Genomic DNA, 26,112 nt, shown 5'->3' with positions numbered 1-26,112 from the left:
TAATGTCTACATAGATTCGCGTTATGCTTTTGGAGTCGCTCACGACTTTGGTCTGTTATGGCAGAAAAGGGGATTCCTCACTGCTGCTGGTACACCTATCCAAAATGGAAAAGAAGTCTGAGACTTACTAGAGGCCATACAGTTACCTCAGGATGTGTCCATCCTGAAGTGTAAGGCCCATACCAAGGAAAATACCATGGAAGCACAGGGAGATGCCCTAGCCGACCAGGCAGCTAAAGATGCTGCCTCACAGGGCGTTCCCCCAGAAGGACCAACACAGATGTGCAGATTGAAAGCACTCAAGACTCTGACACGAGAACTTCAAACAATGCAAGGCGAGTGCTCCCGAGAGGGAAAATGGACATGGATTGAGGCAGGAATTAAGCTATGTGAAGATGGTGTCTGGAGACAAAGAGTTACCGACAAGCCAGTCGCGCCACAAGCGCTTATGCCTTTTTTAGCCCAACAGATCCACTCGTGGGGACACTTGGCCTCACAACAGATGATGGCACGGTTCCAGAAAAGCTGGTGGGGTCGGGGATTTAAAAAACATGCCCAGCTGGTAACAGACCGCTGTGTGGTCTGCCAGAAAAATAATTCTGGACCCATCACGGTAATGCCCCAACTGAGGCCCGCTGCCCCTGTCGGACCATTCCAGCATCTGCAGGTTGATTATATATCTCTCCCTCCATGCCAAGGATACACTAACATTCTTGGCATGGTCAACAGATTCTCTAGATGGATAGAAGCTGTCCCAACTAAAAGAGCCACAGCCAATCACATTGCAAAGGTCTTGTGTAAGGATTGCATTCCCCGATGGGGAGTCCCGAGTAGCATTGACTCAGATCAGGGAACACACTTCACAGGTGCTGTCTGCCAAGAAGTCTGTAGGTTACTGAACATTACGTGGGATTTACACTATCCTTATCATCCACAATCATCAGGACAAGTAGAGCGAATGAATCGAACTCTGAAACAACAGCTTGCCAAATATCACCAAGAAGGAACACCATGGCCCCAGGCACTACCAATAGTGCTATGTAGCATTAGGGCAACCCCGAACAGAACTACAGGTCTAAGCCCATTTGAAATTATAACAGGAAGACCCATGTCGCTGCCAGGAACTATCGATTTAAGGAAAGCTGATGTTCACTTAATGAGTGACACTTTATCATTCTGTCAGAACTTAACCAATGCTATTAGTTCTGTTTCCCGACAGGTATCGGCAGCTTGGGGTAATCCACCCGAAGGAGGACACGACATCATCCCGGGAGTCTGGGTCTATGTGGAAAAAGTTGCACAAAGAACCTGTGGGTGCCAAGTGGGAGGGACCTTATCAAGTGTTATTGACCACCCAGGCAGCTGTTAAAGTCCAAGGAAAGAAAGCCTGGATCCACGCTTCACACGTTAAACGAGCACCTGTAACTGAAGCTGAAATCTAATAAGGACAATTACTTTTTGCCAAAATGTATAAATTTACTGTAGTATTGATTGTAGGTATTCTAGGCATAGGCCTACTTCTTACTAGCCGACCTTCTGCACCAAAGGGAAATAGTAGGGTAGCAAGGGAATTACATGTAAATACCTTTTTATATATGTCATACATTTATGCCAAACAAGGTAACATTTCTAGTTCTTGGGTGTGTGCGCATATTCCTATTCACTCAAAGGGAGGGATTCCCTTGAGGCCAGTTCCCTTGAATATCTCGGAAATGGCTGAGTGGATAATTAATCAAAACAAAACAGGCAATGCGTTTCAGGATACGGAAAACTGGGCACGTAAAAGGAAGTCAGCAGGTTACAATCTGACTACCTTTGAAGGGGGATACCAACCGTGCTACAATAATTCCAAACGGCCCCCATTTTTTGTTATCACTAATAAAGGAATGTTGTATTAGTGATAAAAAATGGGGGAATCGGTCTGTCTGATTAGAAACATCAAAGGAGGCCAAAATATGGGGTATAGTAACTGCTCCCGGAATTATAATACAATCAAGCCACGGAACCGTCCAAACTGGGCCGATGTGGGAATTTTTAACGTAACGGGGATTCTGAATAAAACAGATGGAAAAGCCTGGACAGGCCCCGGAGTGTTGCTGACAAAGAAACAGCTAACATTCATTGCATATAATGGCACCTATTGGGTGTGTGGCCACAAGGCGTACCCTTGGCTGCCCCAGAATTGGATGGGATCCTGCTATTTAGCCTACATTGTGCCTTATATGTATCATATAAAGTCACTGTCGGAACATTTACACCGTCCTAAGAGAGCTATCACAGAAACAGAGAGGTTCTTTGCCATTCTGATCCCTGGTTATGGGACCGCCAAACTGGCAAGGGAATCCATTAACATGGCATCCGTTGTGGAACGAGAAGCCAATGATACCTCAGAGGCCCTAGTTAAAATCAATGCAGAAATGGTATCAATCCACACAGTAGCCCTACAGAATAGACTGGCCCTTGATTACATCCTGGCTGAAAAGGGAGGTACTTGCACCCTACTCGGAACTGAGTGTTGCACATATATCCCAGATAGCTCCGAAGAAATTACCCACTTAGCGGAGCATATCCAAAAGGAGGTAGAAAAACTTAAGCAACCCCCATCATTCACTTTGTGGAGTGGAGCCACTGAATGGCTAGGTTCAATAGGAACTTCATTGGTGGAAGGTTTAATTCTATTTGTTGTAATTGTTTTACTTTTATATTGTTTGTTTATGTTGATTAAATGTTGTTGCGACCAGGCGGCTGTAGCTGCTGTCCCGCATGTGAGACACCTTGCAGGTCCCAGCATACCGTCTGTACGTGGCACAGGGGTATGTTATGCTTAAGGGAAGGTTGCTTACTGGTTGAATTAACATGTATGATTTGGATTAAATTGGAATAAGGTTAATTGACCTACTAAAACTAGACTTCCATTGTGGCCACGCTGGAACTCGGGTTGGTGTAAATTTGTGTGGAAGCTACTAGTCCGGACATGTGGCGAAACACATCAACAAATTTTAGAAGGAAACTCTATTAACATGTATGACATTATTTTGTAGAATGTTTAACCAGTGATACCTGATGTTTTATGATTCAGTTTGTGAAAGAATCAAAGGGGGGGATTGATAGAGAATTCAAACAGGCTGCATTTAGACAAGTTGAGACACAGACTCCAATGACTACGTGCAGTTCAGCATGTTGCATTAAGTCATCAATCAACTTGACATTTTAGGACCTTGGGTAGCGAGCTAATTAAAAGGTTAAAAGACTATTAATTGAGCCAATAAGCTCAAAGAAGGCGAGTTCTTTTCTGTAAATTGATCCAGGTATCAGTACAGCCATTTTGACCATGTGGTTTCAGAAGGACAAAGACCTGGCTTAAAGCCAAGAACTTGTTACTGCTGTCTGCCAAAATAAAGAAGTTAAAACTACAATCGGAGTTCGTATTTCATTGGAAATTAAGAGATCTAACAATATTAAATTCAAGGTCATCTTGATATTAAGTTGGAGCTCACCCATGACTACTTGATGTTGGATAGCACAGAAGTGGTCATGGGGTTGAGAGTAGTGGAGGTGTAAAGCTGGGTGTCATGGGCATAAATGTTGAAGCTGACTTCCTGCCTGCAGATGATGTCACTGAGGAGCAGCGTGTGGAGGAAGGGGCCAAGGATTGATCTTGGGAGGGGAGACTCCGGAGATAATTGTGGGAATCAGAAAATATGTTCCTGGATATGCATTCACTACATTTGGACAGATAGACGTGAAACCATGCTAAGACAGTCCCATGGATCTGGCCAACAGAGGGAGAATGGCATGGTCCACCATATCAAGGAAGACCAGGAGGCATAACTCACCATGGCAGCAGTCAGAGAGGATGGTAATTTCTAACTTTAACCATGGCTGTTTGTGCTACAAGGAGAATGAAAACTTGACTGGAAGGATTTGCATAAGGAGTGTTGAAAGAGATGGGCAGAGAGCTGAGCGATTATGACATTTGAGGACCAAAAGGGAGGTTAGCGATGGAGAGGGCAGATGGGTTGAAAGGTTTTTTTTGAGTAGGGAGTGAATGAGGAAAGGGAATTATCTTTACAGTTTCAGCTAGCATTGGAACCAGGAGGGTAAGTTCAGTTCTCAGAAGTTGAGTGGGGAGGTGAAGGGGATAAGAGGTCATGGAAGAAATGAATGAGGGGAGGGACATGACAGAGGAACTGCAAGTGATGGGAAGATCAGAGCTAGAATGCATGGGGGACAAGGAGATTTGGAGCAAGCTGAAGAGGAAGGAGGGGTGGCAGAAGCAGTTGCATGGATGATCTCAATCTTTGAGGTCTTTGCACTTAGCATTGGAGGAGATGGGGAAAACCAGTTTGGGGAAGCAGTTAACTGGAGAAAAGAAATTTGGATTAACCTTGTCCTCCATGATGATCCTGGAATAGTAGGCAGTTTTGGCTGTGATAATACTAGTCATGGTTGAGCCAAATCTAACCATGGATGTCCAGACCAGATGTGTGCCATCTGTACTACCCTACAGATTAATACCTTTTTTTGTATGAAGGCACAGAACAGTAAATTTTCCTGAATAAATTTATATTGAAATTTAAGCTTCTTTGAGTCAAATTTCTAATTTTCCTCAAGCAGCTGAGCTTTTACTGTGCTTTCTCCTCACCCCGCATTGTTTGCCTGCATAAAATCTAGAAGTTTTGTTCAACTTTTATCAATGAGTTTTGTGATGGTTAGTACAATATCTAAAGAGCAGTGATAAAATATTGGGAAGTGAAGGTGGTTTGAGCTATGAAGGGTGAGAAGATTAGAGCTGCGAGCGTGACGGGCAGATAGTAAGTCAAGTCTGAAATATAGGCAAGTGAATAAGTGAAACGCTTATTGAGGAAACTGCCACACAGTGCAGATAGTGACCATGAAACATAAACATTTCAAAAGCTGCAAACTTACAGATTGGGCAAATGTGAGAATCACAAAATCTAGAACATAAAATTCTCGATAGTGAGTGATTAAAATGCTTACTCCACACTCCTAAAACTGTGTTCCCCACTCTTCCCTCCTTGTGTGATGGAGCTTTGGGGCCTGTTAAACTTACACCTGTCAAGCATCCACATTTTCCTTGAATCAGTGTTTCAGATCTCAGTATGTAGATGATGCTTGTGTCTGCGCACATTGAGGCCAAACTCCAAGCCATCGTCAACATCTTCACCGAGGTATACGAAAGCATAGGCCTTATACTAAACATCCATAAGACAACGATCCTCCACCAATCTGACCCTGCCACACAGCACTGCCCGCCCCCCCCAGCTCATCAAATTCCATGGCACGGCCTTGGACAATGTGCACCATTTTCCATACCTCAGGAGTCTACTATCAGCAAGGGCAGCCATCGATGACGAGGTCCAACATCGCCTCCGGTGTGCCAGCGCGGCCTTTGGTCGCCTGAGGAAGAGTGTGTTTGAAGACCAAGACCTCAAATCTGGCGCCAAGCTTATGGTCTACAGTAGACACCTCAAAGCGCTGGAGAAGTACCTCCAGCGCTGCCTCCCTAAGGTCCTGCAAATCCACGAGGAGGATAGATGCACTAACGTCAGTGTTCTCGATCAGGCCAAACATTGAAGCACAGACCACACTCGACCAGCTCCATTGGGCACGCCGCATCGTCCGCATGCCCCACACAAGACTCCCAAAGCAAGCGCTCTACTCTGAACTCCTACACGGCAAGTGAGCCCCAGGTGGTCAGGGGAAACGTTTCAAGGACACCCTCAAAGCCTCCTTGATAAAGTGCAACATCCCCACCGGCACCTGGGAATCTCTGGCCCAAGACTGCCCTAAGTGGAGGAAGAGCATCTCGCATCTTGTCGCTGAGAGAATGCAGAAACTAAACGCAGACAGCGGAAGGAGCGTACGGCAAACCAGACTCCCGTCCACCCTTTTCTTCAACGACTGTCTGTCCCACCTGTGACAGAGACTGAATTCCCCTATTGCACTGTACAGTCAGTGGCTGGGAAGGTTGTCACTAGAGCTCTCCTCAACCGTCTTCTCCCTGCGGCCGAGGAGCTCCTCCCGGAATCACAGTGCGGATTTTGTCCCCTACGGGGCACAACGGATATGATCTTTGCAGCACGACAGCTGCAGGAAAAATGCAGGGAGCAGCGCCAACCCTTATACATGACCTTTTTCAATCTTACAAAGGCCTTTGACACTGTCGATCGTGAGGGCATATGAAGCGTCCTCCATTTTGGATGCTCCCAAAAGTATGTCAACATCCTTAGCCTGCTCCACGACGACATGCAGGCCGTGATCCTTACCAGCGGTTCCATTGCAGACGCAATCCACATCTGGACCGGGGTCAAACAGGGCTGTGTCATAGCTCGAACCCTCTTAATCTTCCTCACTGCGATGCTCCACCTCACAGTCAACAAGCACCCCGCTGGAGTGGAACTAAACTACAGAACCAGTGGAAAGCTATTTAACCTACGCCGCTTCCAGGCCAGGTCCAAGATCATGCTAACCTCTGTCATTGAGCTGCAGTACGTGGACGCCACCTGCGTCTGCGCACATTCTGAGGCTGAACTCCAGGATATAGTCGATGTATTCACCGAGGCATATGAAAGCATAGGCCTTACGCTTAACATCCGTAAGACAAAGGTCCTCCACCAGCCTGTCCTCGCTGCATAGCACTGCCCCCCAGTCATCAAGATTCATGGCGCAGCCCTCGACAATGTGGACCACTTCCCATACCTCAGGAGCCATTTATCAACGAAGGTAGACATTGATGCGGAGATTCAACATTGCCTCCAGTGCGCCAGTGCAGCCTTTGGCTGCCTGAGGAAAAGAGTGTTCGAAGACCAGACCCTCAAATCTACCACCAAGCTCATGGTCTACAGGGCTGTACCTCCTGTATGGATCAGAGGCATTGACGATGTACAGAAGACACCAAGTCACTGGAGATATATCACCAACGATGTCTCCGCAAGATCCTGCAAATCCCCTGGGTGGACAGGCACACCAACATCAGTATACTCGTCCAGGCTAACATCCCCAGCACTGAAGTACTGACCACACTCGATCAGCTTCACTGGGCAGGCCACATAGTTCGCATGCCAGACAAGAGACTCCCTAAGCAATTGCTCTTTGTGGAGCTCCTTCACGGCAAACGAGCCAAAGGTGGGCAACGGAAACGTTACAAGGATACCCTCAAAGCCTGGTAAAGTGCGACATCACCACTGACACCTGGGAGTCCCTGGCTGAAGACCGCCCGAGGTGGAGAAAGTGCATCCGGGAGGGCTTTGAGCTCTTCAAATCTCAACGCCGCGAGTGTGAAGAGGTCAGGCGCAGGCAGCGGAAGAAGTGTGCGGCAAATCAGTCCCACTTCCCCCGACGAATGTGTCTCACCTGCGACAGGGTCTGTGGTTCTCGTATTGGACTGTTCAGCCACCAAAGGACTCACTTTTAGAGCGGAAGTAAGTCTTCCTCGATTTCGAGGGACTGCCTATGGTGATGATGATGTTTCAGATCTGATGTTTGCTTGTCTGCATTTGCAACTAAATATCAGCAAAACTGTCGAAAGCCCCTTCACACTTTATGTGCTCCACGGAGGCATCATGCTACCACTCACTGCAATTCAGTTTAAATGTGGCATGCTACTTTATCGGATTTGGTGAGACAGAATAGGAGACTTTTTGGAGAGGTTGGGAGGTGGTCAGTCTGTAACCCTTCCAGGATTAGTTAGTTTTGACTTAAAATGCAGGATTATATTGACTCCAGGAAAATGCAACAATATGTCAAAACACTCAATTTCAGGGGGCAACGGGTGGGCATGCTCCAATCACCCCCCTCCCTCCAGCCTTAAGAACTTTCAAAATCTGCTGCTGTTGTAAATTGCAATACTATTTTCCCCTGCAATACAAATCATGCAATGTTGTGTATGCCTGCAGCTTAAGTTAGACAAGTCTTTGACTTACTACATTTTCAGAGACGTTTGTCAGCTTTTTGGAGGTTTTATGAATTGTTTCAAAACTGTTAGTCGGCTTTTGTAGTTTTTTTTAAAGGATACGTATCCATTACACGTTTAGTATCAGGACAAATGATTTGTGCTTTGCACTAACACTAAATTTGTAAATCAGGTGTCGGGGTCTAATTGATTCTACACATTGTTTATCTGGAAATGAGGAGACCTCTTCCTTTACGGAGTCTTACTCCACTTCACTGAATTATCAGATCAAGCTCCGACTCCAGAATCGGGCTACATTTACACTTTGGGCACATTCACAATAAATGACCTCAGAACATCCCAAAGCACTTTGCAGCCAATGAAGTACTTTTTAAAAGCATAGTTACTTGTAATGTGGGAAATGCAGCAACCAAATTGCACACACAAAGGTCCCGCAACTAGCAATGAAATAAATAATCAGCTCGTCCGTTTTAGGTGTTGGTTGAGGGATAAATGTTCGCCAGAACACTGGAGAATTCATCTGATCTTCGCAGTGTGTTTTGGATTCTTTTGCCTTTTAACGCTTCATCGGAAAGATTGCACCTTCGACAGTGCAGCAGTCCCTTAGTGTTGCACTGAAGTGTCAGCTTGGATTATGTGTTCAAATCTCTGCTCCCTCCCCCACTGAGCTAAGGCTAACCACTGCAACACAGTGAAAAGCCTGAATCTGGAGCCAGGGCCCGACTTTGAAAGAGGCAGTCTTGCTCCACCTTGCTTTGGAGTTTGTTTACGCTTAGACACCCAATTTGCATTTGGGTTTAGCATTGATACTAAGCTGAAACTGCTTCCCACCAAGGCTACAATTGGTGCGAAGGCACCCGAAAATGATACCTGGCCGCCTTGAGAGTAAAAGTGACTGGCAGTGTCAGTGAAGGAAAGGCTGCAGCCTGGATTAACGTGCACCAATAATATATTTAGAAATAGACTAATTTTGTATCCAATTGATAGGGTGGTTTAAAGAGAGACTGTGTTTGTGCAGTACAAGTCCGCATAAAAGTGCTTTGTTAAGTATTTGCATTAAATTTGGGAGAAAATCCGAACACCACGTGAGCAGCTATAGGCACTTCTCGGAACTGTTTTTGCAGACTGTAAGACGAAGCTGCTGCCTGTCACTCAGCGTCATGTCCGCCCTTTATTTGTAAGTCGAGCCACACATGGTTTGCTTTCAGTGTTGTGCAGCAGACGGAGCCCGAGTTGTGCCGCGCCTGCTATCTGCGAGCCCGAGTTGCGAAACCTCTCCAGCTGTTTCTTTCTTCTGGCAAAGTTGTTTTTGTTTTGTTGCTTTTTCCAGAAAAAAAGTAATAACTATGTCTACAAACTGCCATCAAAACAAAAGCTGCCCGATCCCAACCAAAGTTCTGCTGAAGGATCTGTCCCAGCTGCCCGATCTATACAGCAGTACGCCGGGCGGCACCTTGTTTTCCACCACCCCTGGAGGTAATGTAGTGAATGTCACCTAATGGATCTGTCACCAGCGGCGTGGACAGGCTTCCCTTGTGTTCCGCTAAATCGACGGTCGTTATTTGTTGCTGCCAACTGTGTAAATGTTCACTAAGGGTTTTTAAACCAGTGTTTGTGACGGGAGGCTTTTTCCTGACTTCAAGTATCAAAGTTCAAGAAAAGGCAAAAAGAAAGCACCGCGGGGCTGCTCGACCCTCTGGTGCAGCTCACGCAATAACCCTGTCAAATTAAGCTAGAATTCAACAAGTTCAAGGTTTCAGAAATGTTGATTTAATCCATGCCGATATAGCTGGTTGTTTGCACTGGTTCGAGCTCTCATCGCCCAGTGACTTTGAATCACATGCTGAATCAGTCAGAGGACGTAAATATTTTGAAGCAGAAGGCGAGCCTTGTTTATTTCAGAGATCAGGGCTGCAGCTCAACTCCAAGGCAGCCACGTCCTTTCTCAACGTCTCGCCGTATAGAAACACACCAAGAACCGTTTTCTTGGTTAAAGATGAAAACTCAGCAGTGTTCACAATTGGAAGCCAATACCTAACGGCTCAGCCGAGTGACAATAGAAATTCAGTACCACTGTCCCACCCGCTGGACCGGAGGTCAGAATGTTATTCAACCCCAGGGAAATCCTGCAAGGAATTAGTGAAAATTAGAGGGAAAGTCAATTCCACTTTTTTGTACACCTCCAGACCGTTAGTTTTGAAGCTGCTGTTAGAAGCCAAGGAACGAGTGATCTTCCTAGGTTTGTGAAAATATGTAAATAAAATAGAGTGGTAATCATTCTTTAGCCTAAGTATTGGGTAGATCCGATTGAACGATAATCAGCAAGATTCATATTGAATGGGCTAGAAGAGCACTGTACAATTTAATTTGAGCTAGTTTATTACCCATAGCTACTGGTCAGGCTCATGCTAAGACTGAAGGACTTAAACTACTGGAGACCTCCGGCACAGGATCAACGGAAGTGCAGTGCTGCAATGCCACCCACCATACTGATATTCCCAGTTTGATTGAAATGTCAAGGTGGATTCGGGGATATACAAATTCACCTTGAGTAACCCTGGCATTTTGCAAATTTGATAAGTTGTTGGAGGGTTGAGGCTTGCATTGGTATGTCTGTGCTTGATGGTACAAGTTAAATCCGTACAAAAATCTGACTGGAACAAAAGATATATAATTTTGATTTACCCCATGAAAACAGTTAATGAAAATTAAACAACAGTGCTGAATTTGATTGCTGATTTTAAGCAGAAGAGTGTGGCCTGATGAACAGTTTCAGCCGTGCTTTCAGATTTATGAGATTTAGATTACATGAGGTCTCCTAGATTTATTTGTGCAAGATTCACTTTTCCGAAGAAGGTGCCCTAAGAAAAAGGGGAATACAAGGAAAGTAACTGCTGTACCTGATAATGGGTTTCATGTTGCAACACATACACCACAAGTATGTGACACCTGTATGTTATATTCAGTATTTGGGTCCATACTATAGGAAGGATATTGAGACTTTAAGAGAGGGGACAATGCAGATTCATGAGGATGCAATACAAATACAAATAAAAACTTTTAAAATTGGAGCTTTTTTGTTAGAACAAAGCAGATTATGGAACAATATATGTGTTTACATTATGAAAGGATGGGACAGGGCAGATAGAAGCGAGTTGTTTTCAGTAGTTGAAGGTGCAGTGACACAAGATTACAGAGAAGAGAGTTGGAAGAGAGATTGAGAAACCTCTTTACACAGAGAGTTTTGTGGTTGTGGAATTCACTTTCCGGTTTAGTGGGTGAGGCAGAAACTATGTCAGCAGTCAAGATTAAACTGAAACTGTGGATGAAGGAAAGGGGGAGAAAGAAACCTGGGAACAGTGCATATAAATGTGATATGCTTGCCTGGAGGATAAAGCTGACGTCTGGTTGGGCCGAATTATCTTATTTTGTGTTATAACTTCCCTTCCATCTGTTTCTATGTATATATTTCTATGTTACCACAAGTTTGGCCTGATACGATTTAATACACAAAATAAGAGGATATGAATTTTCTCAGATTTTTATTAAAAGTATTATTGCTATGCAAGATTAATTTGCATCAATCTAAAAAAAAGTAGAAACTGGGAAAGACAGAAGAGTGAAGCCACATAATTTGAACCAGGAACTCATAGCCTCAGAAAATCACGCTTAGCATACTTAAATGAGTTGTGTAAAATTATGAGGGGCCAGCATAGAGTTTATAAGAAGGATCTATTTCCCTTAGCAAAGGTCAATAAGCAGGGGGCATAGATTGAAAGTAATTGGTAGAAGGACATTTTTTAATCCAGAATGTGGAATTTACTGTCTGAAAGGGTGGTGGAGGCAGAAACCCTCATTGCATTTAAAAAGTACTTGGATATGCACTCGAAGTGCCTTAACCTACAAGGCCAAGGACCAAGAGCTGGTAAGTGGGATTAGGCTGGATAGCTCTTTTTTTGGCCAACAGAGATGCAATGGGCCAAATGGCTCCCTTCTGTGCCGTAAGTTTCTTTGATTCTACTGGCATGCATATTAGATTAAACCTCAAATTGAGCATTATACTCCAACCACCACTCCAACTTAAAGCAGAAAAAAACGTGTTTTCTTGCTTTTAAAAACTGTGGTCTGTGTAGGAGCTATTACAGTATCTGGACGAACAGTTTTCCACTTGTACAGTGGTTGAAGAAATAATCCACAAAACAATTTTGAAACTGATAAACACTGAATTTGTATCTTGGAGATCATTTAGTTCTGAAATACTGTTTGAAGAGGATCCTAGATCTATTCTATTAGCAAATTCAGTGAAATATGTCAAATGTAAAGATTAACTTTCTATTGTTGTAATTTAATTAAAGAAGCCTATTTTAAGTGTGTCTGTGCAGGGATTATATGTGACCAATTTACAGGAAGTTGTTCACTTCTCGTTTTCCAATGCTGTTTCTAACCTTTTTTTTACCAGAATAAAAAGCAGAAGCTATGATAATTATATTGATTGGACATTATATAAATGAAATCATTGTAGATTTATTTTGTCTGCATTTGCTTTTGGACTGTTTATGTATATTTTTTCCAGAACATTTTCAGTAATCACTGGTAATTCGAAGACTGCCGTAAACCACTTCTAAAAAGGTTAATGTGTACACATTTACAAATATTGCATAGATTACACATGTAAATTTAAGGTTGAGGATGATTGTGACATTATTTACCATTAACTGGTTTTCTATTTTTCTTGTATAATAATGACTGATAGTGGCTGAAAAGTTTTCTTCAGGGTAAATTATTCTATTCTGATGCAAGAAAAAAAACCTGTGAAAATATTACAGCTTTTGGTACTTAGTGTTCCCTAATGTGCAATTTTTAGCTCCGTATTAACTGAAGCAGCTGTTGTACACATGTAACAATCGGTTCATCGGCTGTCAGGTCTTTCAGTCTTGTGGTTAGAGCCTGTTTAGCCGTTCCACCACTGTCACGTGTCAGAAATGCCGGTGAGAATAAAACCTTTCACTTTAAAATGTTGTTGCACTTGCATTGCACAATTGCTCTGTGCAACAAAAAAAAGTGCATATGAAAAGACAGCAAGGTATTTGATGTGTTGTGATTTCAAGTGTCTTAAGTAAAGGTGTTTAACATTGCAATGCTAAACAATTCTGGGCAGTGTTCAGTTCCATCCTGGTTTATTACCAATTTATTCAGACCCGCCCTAAACTGTTTGTTTGTGTAGCTCACTCATCTGTTCAGGACATAGATTAAGCATGAATTATGTGGGTATATAACATGTATAGTTGCAGCAACATCCTATTCAAAAGGCATTGCTCAGAAATCATGGATATGTGCTGATAAGGCATATCTCATGGGCTGCACTGATGACACAAGCACTTTTTGTTCTTGTTTTCCCCCTTCTATTGAATCCAATGAAAATATATTGCATAACATATTTCTGACTGAGGTCACAACAAGGTGGTTTATGTAGGGTCATGGGAAAGCAATTCATATGAAGACTGTTTTTGTTCCATAATATTTGTTTTGTATCGAATTTGAAGCTAATCACATTGAACTGGGACATTTATAAATATTCAGAAAAGGAGTTATAAAGTTTCCATTTTTTCAGTGAGTGTGCATGTGTGTAATTCATGTAATAGTAATAAAGTAATTTTCTTTAAAAATCACGTCACTTGTGATGGTGAATGATTGCAGCAGAATTGACATTTACATGCCAATTTGCAGTTTATTCATTCAGATGCTGGCTATCTGTTGCATCTTAGAACACATACCGTGTGATCTTTACAGGGGTTAAAAATAATACTTCTCAGAGAAAATTAAAGAGCACTATTTTCAAGTAAACTTGTTTGTAAAATAAACACTTTTTCCAAGTGTAGGGTCCAATGTTTATAATTGTATAAATTGTGCCACTTTTGATTGAAAAAAGTTGTATATGGCTCCTCTGGTTCTTCTTCCTCAAACAAAAAAAAAGTTTGCTAAGTAATTTTTCATGGAGACAATGTCTAATGAAAGTGTAACTCAAAACCACCTAGTGGGTTGTGCAAGTGTCAGTGCAGTGATAACCTTCTGATATTCCCTTCCACCTCTTGGGGAAGTTGTGGCTCCACATTTAGCCAGTGGCACAGTGCAAAGAAGTACGTTAGTAGCATTGGGCAGTGTGCTAAACTTATGCCATTCTATTTTGTAGTGCCGCGTTAGTAATCCAGTCCACTGCTCCCATTTTGTCATTAGTCTATCGACTCTGGATCAGTTCCTATGGGCTGGAGGGTAGCTAATGTAACACCACTTTTTAAAAAAGGAGGGAGAGAGAAAACGGGTAATTATAGACTGGTTAGCCTGACATCAGTAGTGGGGAAAATGTTGGAATCAGTTACTAAAGATGAAAAGTGGCGCATTTGGAAAGCAGTGACAGGATCGGTCCAAGTCAGCATGGATTTATGAAAGGGAAATCATGCTTGATAAATCTTCTGGAATTTTTTGAGGATGTAACTAGTAGAGTGGACAAGGGAGAACCAGTGGATGTGGTGTATTTGGACTTTCAAAAGGCTTTTGACAAGGTCCCACACAAGAGATTGGTGTGCAAAATCAAAGCACATGGTATTAGGGGTAATGTACTGACGTGGATAGAAAACAGGTTGGCAGACAGGAAGCAGAGAGTCGGGATAAACGGGTCCTTTTCAGAATGGCAGGCAGTGACTAGTGGGGTGCCGCAGGGCTCAGTGTTGGGACCCAGCTATTTACAATATACATCAATGATTTAGATGAAGGAATTGAGTGTAATATCTCCAAGTTTGCAGATGACACTAAACTGGGTGGCGGTGTGAACTGTGAGGAGGACGCTAAGAGGCTGCAGGGTGACTTGGACAGGCTAGGTGAGTGGGCAAATGCATAGCAGATGCAGTATAACGTGGATAAATGTGAGGTTATCCACTTTGGGGGCAAAAACATGAAGGCAGAATATTATCTGAATGTCGGCAGATTAGGAAAAGGGGAGGTGCAACGAGACCTGGGTGCCATGGTTCATCATTCACTGAAAGTTGACATGCAGGCGGTGAAGAAGGCAAATGGTATGTTGGCCTTCATAGCTAGGGGATTCGAGTATAGGATCAGGGAAGTCTTACTGCAGTTGTACAGGGCCTTAGTGAGGCCTCACCTGGAATATTGTGTTCAGTTTTGGTCTCCTAATCTGAGGAAGGACGTTCTTGCTATTGAGGGAGTGCAGCGAAGGTTCACCAGACTGATTCCCGGGATAGCTGGACTGACCTATGAGGAGAGACTGGATCAATTGGGCCTTTATACACTGGAGTTTAGAAGGATGAGCGGGGATCTCATAGAAACATATAGAATTCTGAAGGGACTGGACAGGCTAGATGCAGGAAGAATGTTCCCGATGTTGGGGAAGTCTAGAACCAGGGAACATAGTCTAAGGATAAGGGATAAGCCATTTAGGACTGAGATGAGGAGAAACTTCCTCACTCAGAGAGTTGTTAACTTGTGGAATTCACTGCCGCAGAGAGTTGTTGATGCCAGTTCATTGGACATAGTCAAGCGGGAGTTAGATATGGCCCTTACGGCTAAAGGGATCACGGGGTATGGAGAGAAAGCAGGAAAGGAGTACTGAGGGAATGATCAGCCATGATCTATTGAATGGTGGTGCAGGCTCGAAGGGCCGAATGGCCTACTCCTGCACCTATTTTCTATGTTTCTATTACATGCAGTTTATATTACTTATAGCTGATAAGAATGAAAACAGGACACAGCGCTTTAGGTTTACAACAAACATGTTGTACAGCTTGAGATTGTTCAATAACTGATATGGGTTTCAGCACAATCAGACATTCCCTATTATAATGTTTTACGACGCAGAAGGAGGCCATTTGGCCCATCATTTCTGTGTCATCCATAAAAGAGCTATCCTGCCTCATCCCACTTTCATTGCTCTAGGTCCGTAGCCCTATAGGTTACGGCACTACAAGTGCATATCAAATACTGTTAAAATGTGATGAGGGTTTCTGCCTCTACCACCCTTTCAGGCAGTGCAGTCCAGATCCCCACTGCCCTCTGGGTGAAAAAGAATTCTCCTCAACTCCACTCTAATCCTTCTACCAATGAATTTAAATCTATGTCCCCTGGTTATTGATCTCTCGGCCAAGGGAAATAGGTCCTTCGTATCCACTCTATCTAGGCCCCTCATAATTTTATACACCTCAATTAAATCTCCCTTCAGCTACCTCTGTTCCAAAGAAAACAAAGCCCAGCCTATCCAATCTTTCCTCATAGCTAAAATTCTCCAGTCCTGGAGCACTTACCATTATAAATTATACCGGTTTGTGCTTAGGAAATAATATCCCTCGGATCCGGAATGTAGAGATCTCGGTGAATAATAATTATCTATATATATATATTATTCTTAATTGTCAGTATATTCAATATCTTAAGTTAATGGATAATCGCAAGAGCTTTAAAATTTGACAGATAACCTTACAGATTGCTAGTCCTGTCAGTACACTTCAATTCTATATATTTGCTGATGATTGCTACAGTGCTGGAATAAATGGCAGCAATTCATGCTTTTAAAGTCTGGATCAAATGTTTCGATCACAATGCATTCTCACTCGTCAACTCAAAAAGACAATTTTCCAGCACTTAAGCCAAACATTATTGTATCATCAGACTTCCATCTTCAATTCTGAGTAACAACACACTAAACTTTACATGTAGTAGCTGTACAGAGTGTAAGCTTTCTTCCCTGCAGCATCCTGGTACCTCTACTAATGAAATACTTCTGATTTAAATGCACAGACCAGGGAAGGCTGCTATAAGACTAGTTGTGTCAGTGTGGCTCAGTGGTAGCCTCTGAGTCAGAAAGTTGTGGGTCCAAGCCCCCCACTCCGGAACTTCAGCACATAATTTGGACTGATATTTCAGTGCAATATAGAGAGAGTGCTGCATCGTCGAAGGTGTCTTTTGGATGAGATATCAAACAAAGGTCCCGGATTGATAGCATTTTCTGAAGAAAAATAGAGTCCTCTTAATGTTTTGGTGAACAGTCATCCCTCAATCAACACCTTTCTTTTTTTTCTTCTTCTGGAAACAGACTAACTAGTCATTTATCACTCGTCTCCTATTGTGCGAGACCTCGCTGTTTGCCCCCATTATAACAGTGATTACATTTAAAAAGTAATTTATTGACATTGGGACAACCTGAGGTTGCGAAAGGTGATATATAATTGAAAGTTCTTTCTTTACTGTTAACATCAGTGTCTCTGAGTGAGGCAGAAATGAAAGACTGTGTAGGAGTACCATAATCTGGGTTTACACAAAGAATGAATGCTTGGTCACTGGGTGAGGTAGTAAGGGGAGGGGTGGGAGCAAGTGTATCTATCAAGCTATACTTCAGCAAGGGTCACCAGGAGTGCCAATGGTAAGTGAACAAGATTGGAGGAGAAAAAATCGAAATACTCTTACTGTTTGTTGCTCAGGTACACGGATTGTGTATGGCCGCAAATTCTTGCTGGACTGCAGAAACTCGCCGCTTGCTCGGACACCTCCATGCTGTCTTCCTCAGATCCCAGGTGTAACTATGCCTCAACATTCAACGCTAGCTAAAGTTGAGGAACTCAAAGAACATGAGACAGAGAAAGAAACTCCAGGTAAGAATGAACCCTGTAAAAGGTTTGAGAAATCCTAAATAATGAAACTTTTTGATTTTAGAACAGGAGTATATTTTTTAAAACTGTCTAGTTTTTTTAATTGCACTTTAGCATTTTTTTTAATGAACTTTATTAAAAAAGAAGCAATTAGAAGATGGAAAGTACAAAACAACAGAAGACCAGAGAAAATTGAACATCATCCAGGCAATCAATAAAGTGCATTTCTCAGACTGTTCACAAGATAGATTCAGATGAAGAAGGTTCTTCAATCGATTTGATCTCATCCTTCTGGAATCACCTGCAATGGCCTCTCCGTTCTGGTCCTCCCCACAGTTGGGTCCTTCTCATGGCAATCCAAAGGCTTCCCTCACTGCCTTGCTCAGAGAGCTGTGGATCATGCTACAGTTAGAATTGATTTCATATTCACCTAACTTGCACTAAGACCTTTTATAGTGATCCTTATTAATCATTCACTTTGGGCATAACAGCCTAATGCCAGCTATTCCTTGAGCATAATATTTGACAGCCTGCTATTTAGCCTTTCAAAAATAGTTATATAAGCTTCATTCCACGACCTAACTTTTAAACTTATCAAACAAAATTTGACACCAAGCCACATAAGGAGATATTAGGGGAGATTAGGTCAAAAGATAGGTTTTAAGGAGAGGTTTAGGGAGGGAATGCCAGAACTTTGGGCCTTGGCAGCCGAAGGCCCTAATGGTTGAGTGATTATAATCAGGGATGCTCAAGAGGGCAGAATTAGAGGAGCGCAGACATCCTGGGAGGGGGGAGGGGTGGTATTGTGGGGCTGGAGGAGGTTACAGAGATAGGGAGGGGCGAGGCCATGGAGGAATTTGAAAACAAGGATGATCATTTTAAAATTGAGGCATTGCTTAACTGGTAGCCAATGTAGGTCAATAAGCACAGGGGTGATGGGTTAACGCGACTTGGTGCGAATTAGGACACAGGCAGCAGAGATTTGGATGACCTCAAGTTTACAGAGGGTAGAACATAGCAGTCCAGCCAGGAGTGGATTGGAATAGACATGTCTCGAGGTAACAGAGGCATGGATGAGGGTTCCAGCAGCAGATGAGCTGAGGCAGGGTGGACTCTGGTGATGTTAGAGGTGGAAATAGGCGGTCTTAATGATGGCCTGTATATGGGGTCAGAAGCTCCTCGGGGTCAAACATGACAAGGTTGTGAACAGTCTGGTTCAGCCTCAGACAGATGCTAGGGAGAGGGATGGCTTTGGTGGCTCGGGAACGGAGTTTGTGGCAGGGACCAAAGACAATGACTTCAGTCTTCCCAATATTTAGTTGGAGAACATTTCTGCTTGTATAGTACTGAATGTCTGACAAACAGTCTGACAATTTAGAGAAGGGCAGGGTTCAAGAGAGGTGGTGGTGAGGTGGGCCTGGATGTTGTTAGCATACATGTGGAAACCGACGCTGTGTTTTCAGATGAGAAGTAGGCGGGGGCCAAGGATAGATCCTTGGGGGGACATCTGAGTTAACAGTGCGGGAGAGGGAAGAGAAGCCACTGCAGGTGATTCTCTAGAATTATAAACTTAATATAACGTATCTTGCATGTAATTTCTTTCCAGTATGAAAGGATCGCAATATAGAGTTGGGTAATTGAGAATCTCTGTCTCAAAATTTAATGGATAATAATAAATACTTGGTCCAGAAGGCCTTCGTGCACCGTCCTCGGATCGCCCTGGCGCGATATGTGGCTGAGCAGTGACCCGTAGGTAAGTATGAAAAAAACCGGCCACGAGGATCAGTGGAGCTGGGCGGTTGGTGAGTAGCACTGCAAGAAAAAGGTTAGTAATTGGTTTTTTACTCATTATTTTAAAATTCTGTTGCGATTTAGGTTAAAAAGGTCTTGAGAATGTTTTTATGATTTTTTTTATGTGATGTTTTTTGAAAAAATATTTTGTGTTTTTCTGGGTATATTTTTAGTGATTTTTAAATTTATTGCCCATTTTCTTTAGGAACCGCCCAATCGACCCTAAATTCCATTTGCAACTATGGAGGTGCAATGCCCATTTTTTTTGCTCGGCGGAATTTTTTCTTTTTTGGGGGATGTTTTCGTCAGCAATAATCTTGGGAATCTTAGCAGTCTTTTGGGTGACAATCAGTGCTGGCGGGCTGTTAAGGAAATTCTAGCCCAAAGGGTTTTATAAAATCAATGCCTTCAAGTAACAGGCATACATCCACAATATATGCAGTAATAATACTATGGTAGTTTCTGCAGTAAGCAGTACCAACACTCTAGTGCTCATAATGCAATCCAGTTACAAAAATAATCAGAAAAGTGATAAAAATACAATAATACATTTAAATTTATAAGTGAGTATGTGCCAAGTACAAAGCAGTACTTGCCACTAAATTTATATAAATGACTATCTGTCTTCTAAATAAGATGGATTTACAAAGAGTCGACCAGTGACAACTGCCCTTTATTATTAACCTGTTTAGGCTTTGCGATCTTAAGTAAAAGTGATAAGATTGCTCATAAATTTCCACTGATCTATTTTCTAGTGCAATAAACAAATTGACATGATTGGAAGTTACACTTAATACCCGAGAGTTTTACGTACAGTGAGTAATTAGCATAACTGAACATTTTAATTGCTGTGGCAAATTACTGATTTCATTTTCATCAAAAATATATGCGGATGTCGTTGTAGACATGAATATCATTTTTGAGGTTACAACCATGCTGCTCCAAAAAGATTTGAAGTGAAGTTACTGATTCTCAAATTGTCCTGAGAATCCTGGTTTCTTGGTGGATCACTTCATGGAGAGACTGGGACGGAGGGAGAAATATATAAAAATATTTCTTGTCAAACCATGCTACATGCATAGCCCCAATCAGCACGCAACCAGCATCGGCACTACTCAACCCCCTCCCCCTTTTGCTGTCTGAAGGGGAGTATATAGAAAAACATGAGTGGGATCGATTCCCTTCAAAACAAACCAAACACTAATGGGTTCAAAGCATGATGGGAATTTGGCTGCACTATGAATCGAATCTAGAATTTTAGGGATGTGGGAAGCACAGCTACAAACTAAACCTAAGATCATAAATAGATTTCACACTGCAGTTGAAGTATTTGTTTTCCTTTCTCTGACACCACTACTAAATCTATATATTCGCAAGAAAGTTAATATGGCTAAAAAATAAAATGTAGTACCATTGCTGTCAATTTAATAAAAAATCTCTGGCATGGCATATTTCAGCAATACCTTTAGTCATTTGTAGTTTTACACTCATGACTGTCACATGTATCGAATGATTTCATATGACCTGGAACCTTGTTTTGAAGTGCTTGATTCACAGAGTCACGAGGAAAGGTTAAAGTCTGAAGGCTGATATTTATAGTGGGTGTGTGAGCTGCAGCCTGTACAGTAAACATTTCAGAAGTGCTCATTGTACCTTGTGATAAAGTTAAAATTTAACGCATTTGTGGCAATCAGGATGGTAAATTAGTATAAGTTCTACTTTGCCTGGTTCTACTACTGATTGCTCTGCTTCAGTGAGAAGTTGAAACTCAAAGGAAAAGCCTTGTTTGCTTGTAAACTTGGTATTTCTTTGATCAGCAGCTGGTGCATTTGCCTGTAGATTTCCTGGAGAAATCACCATTTGAAAAGTTTGCTGTTTGTTCAGTAATCTGCGAGACACGTTCACCTTTAATTAGCATAAAATAATCTCTGGCAATTCAATTTGTCACTTTTTATATACTTTATATTTAATTAGCGATTTTCTTTCACTGGTGAAAGGGATGCTTTTCTAGGAATTACAGATAACATTTTGCACAAGCAATCTGATTTTTAAAAAGTATTACTACTAAATCTTTCTGATTTAATTTTAAAATTCTCTGTGTAATTGTTTTAACATTGTTTTAGGCTCAGAGGACAAGTGCACAGCCCAGCATGGAACTTAGCCATACAGGGAAGGTTCCAGTTTGAGTCCATGAAGAACAACACTGTAGTTGGCCACACTCGACAGGGTAGTGGTAAAATTGGCAGTTTCCCACTCCTGATCATTATTCAATGACTATGTTGGAAAGTGCACAGGCGTAAACATTGGGTAATGCCCTGTAAAGTTGAATAGCTTCCAAGGTCCGCATGAAGAACAACCCATAGCATGAGATACCAGAGGGTGATTGGTTCCAATGGAACTGCCCCAACAGGAATACCCTCAGGAGAAGCAGAGACATAATTAGGGGAAGGAAATCAAGGCAAAGTACATCTAAAACATTTTTTTAGAAAATGTCCTGAAGTATTGGGACTTGGAATGGTAGTGACTACAACCAATGCAACTTTACAAACTGCTGCAGTGCATTTTGTATTCTTAAACTGCCACCTAATCAAAATGTGATATTTTGCAACCAGTAATTTTAGTTTGCTGTGTAGGTTTTATCTTATAATTGTGTTATTTACAAAGTAATTGGTTTTTAGTAAACCTCGATATTCCCAAAGCAAACCTTTTTCAGGTCCTGATAGCTCTTCATTCCTGGTATCCAGTAGCCACTTGATGAAATATAAGCTGCTGACAGTTGCTATTTTAACTGAGGACATGATGCTACTGCTTATGTTTATCAATCAAAGAAAACGTGTTGTTTCATGTGCTAGAGAGATTTTCTATTGGGCAGTGAGCTGAAATCAGCTGTCCGAGCAGTGCCTGGAATAGAATGTGGTATCCAGCATACAACATATAGTGCTTTATTCAAACAAGACATTATGTAAGAAATTTGGGAATGCAGTACTTGAATTTCTGAGGTTAAGTTCAACCATTTACAGTGATGCAGATACAATATCTGTCCCTTTGATCTGAAAAAAATAAGTCATCTGTAGAAATGCAGACTGGGAAGTCAGGGCTCCCCCAAAATGTAATGTTTGGGAGTTGAGGCTTGGGAGAAAGGAAGCTTTCTTTTGAAAAGTAAATAATGGGACAGTTGCACACAGCCCTCTATTGTGTCTTTCTGGTTGCACAGTTCTCCTTATCATTTTTAAGTATTTGAGCTATTGAAATGAATGCTTACGACTTAAGGGGTGGCTTCAAACCAAGAGCTTTATACTAATTTTGTTTTGTTTTCAATTTATAGCTGACGATGCTCAGTTTGAGATGGATATTTAAGCTACCCTCTAGAAGAAGAAGATTGTTCTCTTGACAGAAGCACTTGTGTTTATTGAGGAGCAATACGTTATCGTGAAACGTCATGAAGCTGATGTCTTCAGCAGTGGAAGTGTAATCATTTGTACATTCAGTGATTTTACAGTTGGGGAAGGGTTGACTAAATTGGTGCTTGTTTTTTTTCATGCTGTTTTTCTGCAGGAAGTTTTGTAAATTTGACTTTTTAAAAAATGTAAATGGTTTACTACTTTAGTCCAGATACAGTGGCTATCTTGGTCTTTAATTCAAACCTACTGGCTTTACAAGTTTTTAAATAGACTGTAAAGGAGCCAGTGGCCCAGATTTTCTTGCAGCAGTGAGATTGGTGACCTGCACTGTCGAGCACGTCCATCTCGTCGCTCAGAACTTAATCCATATTTTCCTGCAGTTCTAATTAGAATATGCCACTGTGGACATAGCGGTGAATCAGAAGCAGCCCAGCCAATGGGCAATGTATTGATCCCGCTGTTAATGGTGCGATTTCTTTATTATGTTGGTAATTGAAGTGCTGAACTCAATAGGGATGCTACATTATTACCTCCTGGTTGTAACCAAGATTCTGACACAAACTACATTTATGCACATGTAAATGTAAATAAAGAAAGAAAGAACTTGCATTTATGTAGCACCTTTCACGACCTCAGGACAGCCCAGCCAATGAAATACTTTTTGAAATGTAGACTGCAATTTTCCCCGAAAAAAAACGGGTGGGCTTGGAGTTTGGGGAGCAGTTAAATTGTTAAAAGTAAGATTCGTAACCTGATCCTGCCTCCAACTCGACTAGTTCCTGTAGTCCCAGAGGCGGGACAGGGGGTGGGCAGCCAACCCACTCCCAGGGGTCGTTACCTCAATGTAAATATTGTAATGAGGCTGGAAGCCTCTGTTTTCCCCTCCATTTTAAAATTAACTGCCTGTGGACAGCTTTCACCCAGCTTGTGAAACCTGGCAGTTAAACAGAGGCGAGGACTGCTGCATCCGGGAGATAAGTGACTTTATACCTACCTCCTGGAGCCAGGGAGCCGACTTCACCCATCCTCCCCCCCCAACGAGGCCTCCGATCACCATGAGGCCTTCCCCCGACCCTCTCCCAGCCCCAGGCTTCACCCCCACCAATGATGATGAGGTCGGCCATGATCCTCTGATGGCCAGCTCTGATCCTCCGTTCCCACCGCGCCCCCCCTCCCTCCGATCGCTAAACCCCCTCCCAATCGCTGACCCCCCCTCTGGCGAAGCTGCCCCCTCCCCCCTCCAGTGATCCCAGACCGGCGACACCGACTGAGGCCTACTTGCCCCCAACCTGTCTACCTGCAGAAAATTGCGGTCGTAGTCACTGGTGTAATGTAGGAAACTCATCTGTAATAAACACACCTCTGAGCCAGTGGATCCTTCACAGTTCGTGGCTCAGTTGTCGGATCCTTCTCATTTGCAGGTTCCTCCATAGAACACTAAAATTCTCCCCAAATTCCGATTTTATTCCCGATGTCTACATCCTATTGAATTACCATGCTAAGGGGGTTTTCATCCAACCCAAGTAATCGGAGGAGCTAAAAGGTTCTTTTACACCAGCTGCTTGAGAACTAATTCTGGTCAAAGAATTAGATCAAAGTTGAATCTTTGTATTAGCCATCAGCATTTGAAAGCATACTGGGTTGTATTTTACCATTCTGTAAATCTATCGATAATGTTTGCCACTATTGGGGAATAATGAAATGATCGGGATCCTCTAGTTCTGTTTTGAAGTCGAATGTAAGTGAACCATAAAAGTAAGATTTTGTTGCAGGGAACATTTTTTTATATTAATAAACCAGAGGGCTGAAAATTCGGGGGTAAACGCCGCCCTTTACCGGCAAGAAGCAGCGTAAAGAGGGTGGCCGCCTCTCTTTCACCAGCGGGTTCTGCGGCGTCCGCCATTTCCCAAGGCTTGCCAGTGCTGCCGATAAGATCGATGGCCCTGCAGACTAAACGTCACCATGGTAAACTTGGACCTTAGCGCTGAGTTCAGCTCTAGGTCCTAAGCTTGTCATGTAAACCTAGCATGCAGCAGACTGACAGAGGCGCTGTCAGCACCTCTTAAAGGGACACACATACCTTTCAGGTGAATTTGCATTTAAGCTTTTGGACTGGATTTTTTTGATTTTATTGAAGTAGTGGCTTGCTGCAATACATGTTGCAAGTTTTTTTTAAGTGTGTAGGGAGTGCTGCTTGACGCTTGCAAGGCCTCGTATGGTAAAGGAAGGCCTCTGAGAAGACAGAAAAAGCTGCATATACTCAGCAGGTCAAGCAACACCTATGCAGAGAGAAACAGTTTTACATCTCGGGTCAAGATGCTGCCTGACCTCAGTATTTCCAGCATTTTATGCTAGCATTTCAGATTTCCAGCATCTGCTTGCAAAGGGAAGAGGAAGAAATAGAAGAGAAGGAAGCAGAGGGAAGGATGCAACCCAGACAGCCCCTTTCTGGCTACGATGTCCAGGATGGAATCATTTGCCTGCGGTACCAGTGACCACAATCCCAATTCCCCTTTCAACATTTGTCCTATACCTTACCTTCCCCCTGTTACTGACCATCACAGCGACCACGTGGCCATAATGCTGAAATAAAAGCCACCACAAAGTGAACTTTCCAATCCAACTTTGTACATCTGTCCATCCAATATGACATCACGAAATCAACTCATCATCCTTATGCATTCCCTTAGTGACTGTCTTTGCCTCTCCTAGTGATGTCACGCAGTGCTACCCCAGGGGCTGCAGCATGACTTGTGGAATGCTGCTGGTTTTCAGTGGGGGACACTGCAAATAGCCTTGCTGGTCGACCTTGAGGAGCTGGTGGCTGGGAGCGTGAAATTGAGTGACGGTGTCGTTCTTCTTCTTCACTCCCCTTTCTCTCTTCTTGGCCAAAGACTGGCTAGGCAAGTTGCATTTCTTGTGAAATGAGGAAGGCACAAGGGTGGAGTTGTGGCGAGGGGAGGACAGGAAACCAAGAGGTGCATGCTAGGAGGAGGATAGAGTATGATACTAGCATTGTGTATCCTTTCTGCCCCACCACCGGCCGATGACTCAGCCATGCCCCTGCCAAGAATGATCTGTACCGTCTCCTCCAAGAGGGTGAGGTGAGGCTAGGAATGGGAGGTGTGCCTCGTGATTGGTACAGATTGTTGGTAGGTGAGTGATTGGGGAGGCAGTTGTGCATTGAGAAGCGTGCGCAGTTAGTAGGGGACGGCTATTGAAGATGTATTCATTGACCTTGACCAGTGATCTGAGGTCATGAAATTTCTTTGGGCTCTGGAGCCAGGTGGTGGGGTGACAATGCTGACAGCGACGGCCTCGGTGATCTGGT

At 42.9% G+C, this 26,112-nt stretch overlaps 1 protein-coding gene across 1 annotated transcript; it reads left to right on the top strand.

Annotated features, from left to right (window-relative positions):
* The first annotated feature begins 9,118 nt into the window (after positions 1 to 9,118).
* LOC139262951 (eukaryotic translation initiation factor 4E-binding protein 3-like) lies at positions 9,119 to 23,388 on the top strand. Its single transcript, XM_070878310.1, has 3 exons — positions 9,119 to 9,412; positions 17,422 to 17,592; positions 22,706 to 23,388. Exons 1-3 carry the CDS (start codon positions 9,130 to 9,132, stop codon positions 22,735 to 22,737), a joined length of 486 nt encoding a protein of 161 aa, XP_070734411.1. The 5' UTR covers positions 9,119 to 9,129; the 3' UTR covers positions 22,738 to 23,388.
* Positions 23,389 to 26,112: the final 2,724 nt, after the last annotated feature.

The sequence above is a fragment of the Pristiophorus japonicus genome, chromosome 4 (assembly GCF_044704955.1).
Source record: "Pristiophorus japonicus isolate sPriJap1 chromosome 4, sPriJap1.hap1, whole genome shotgun sequence".
NCBI lineage: Eukaryota > Metazoa > Chordata > Chondrichthyes > Pristiophoridae > Pristiophorus > Pristiophorus japonicus.
Note: the sequence above shows the minus strand (reverse complement) of the source record. Positions and strands in the feature narration are given on the sequence as shown.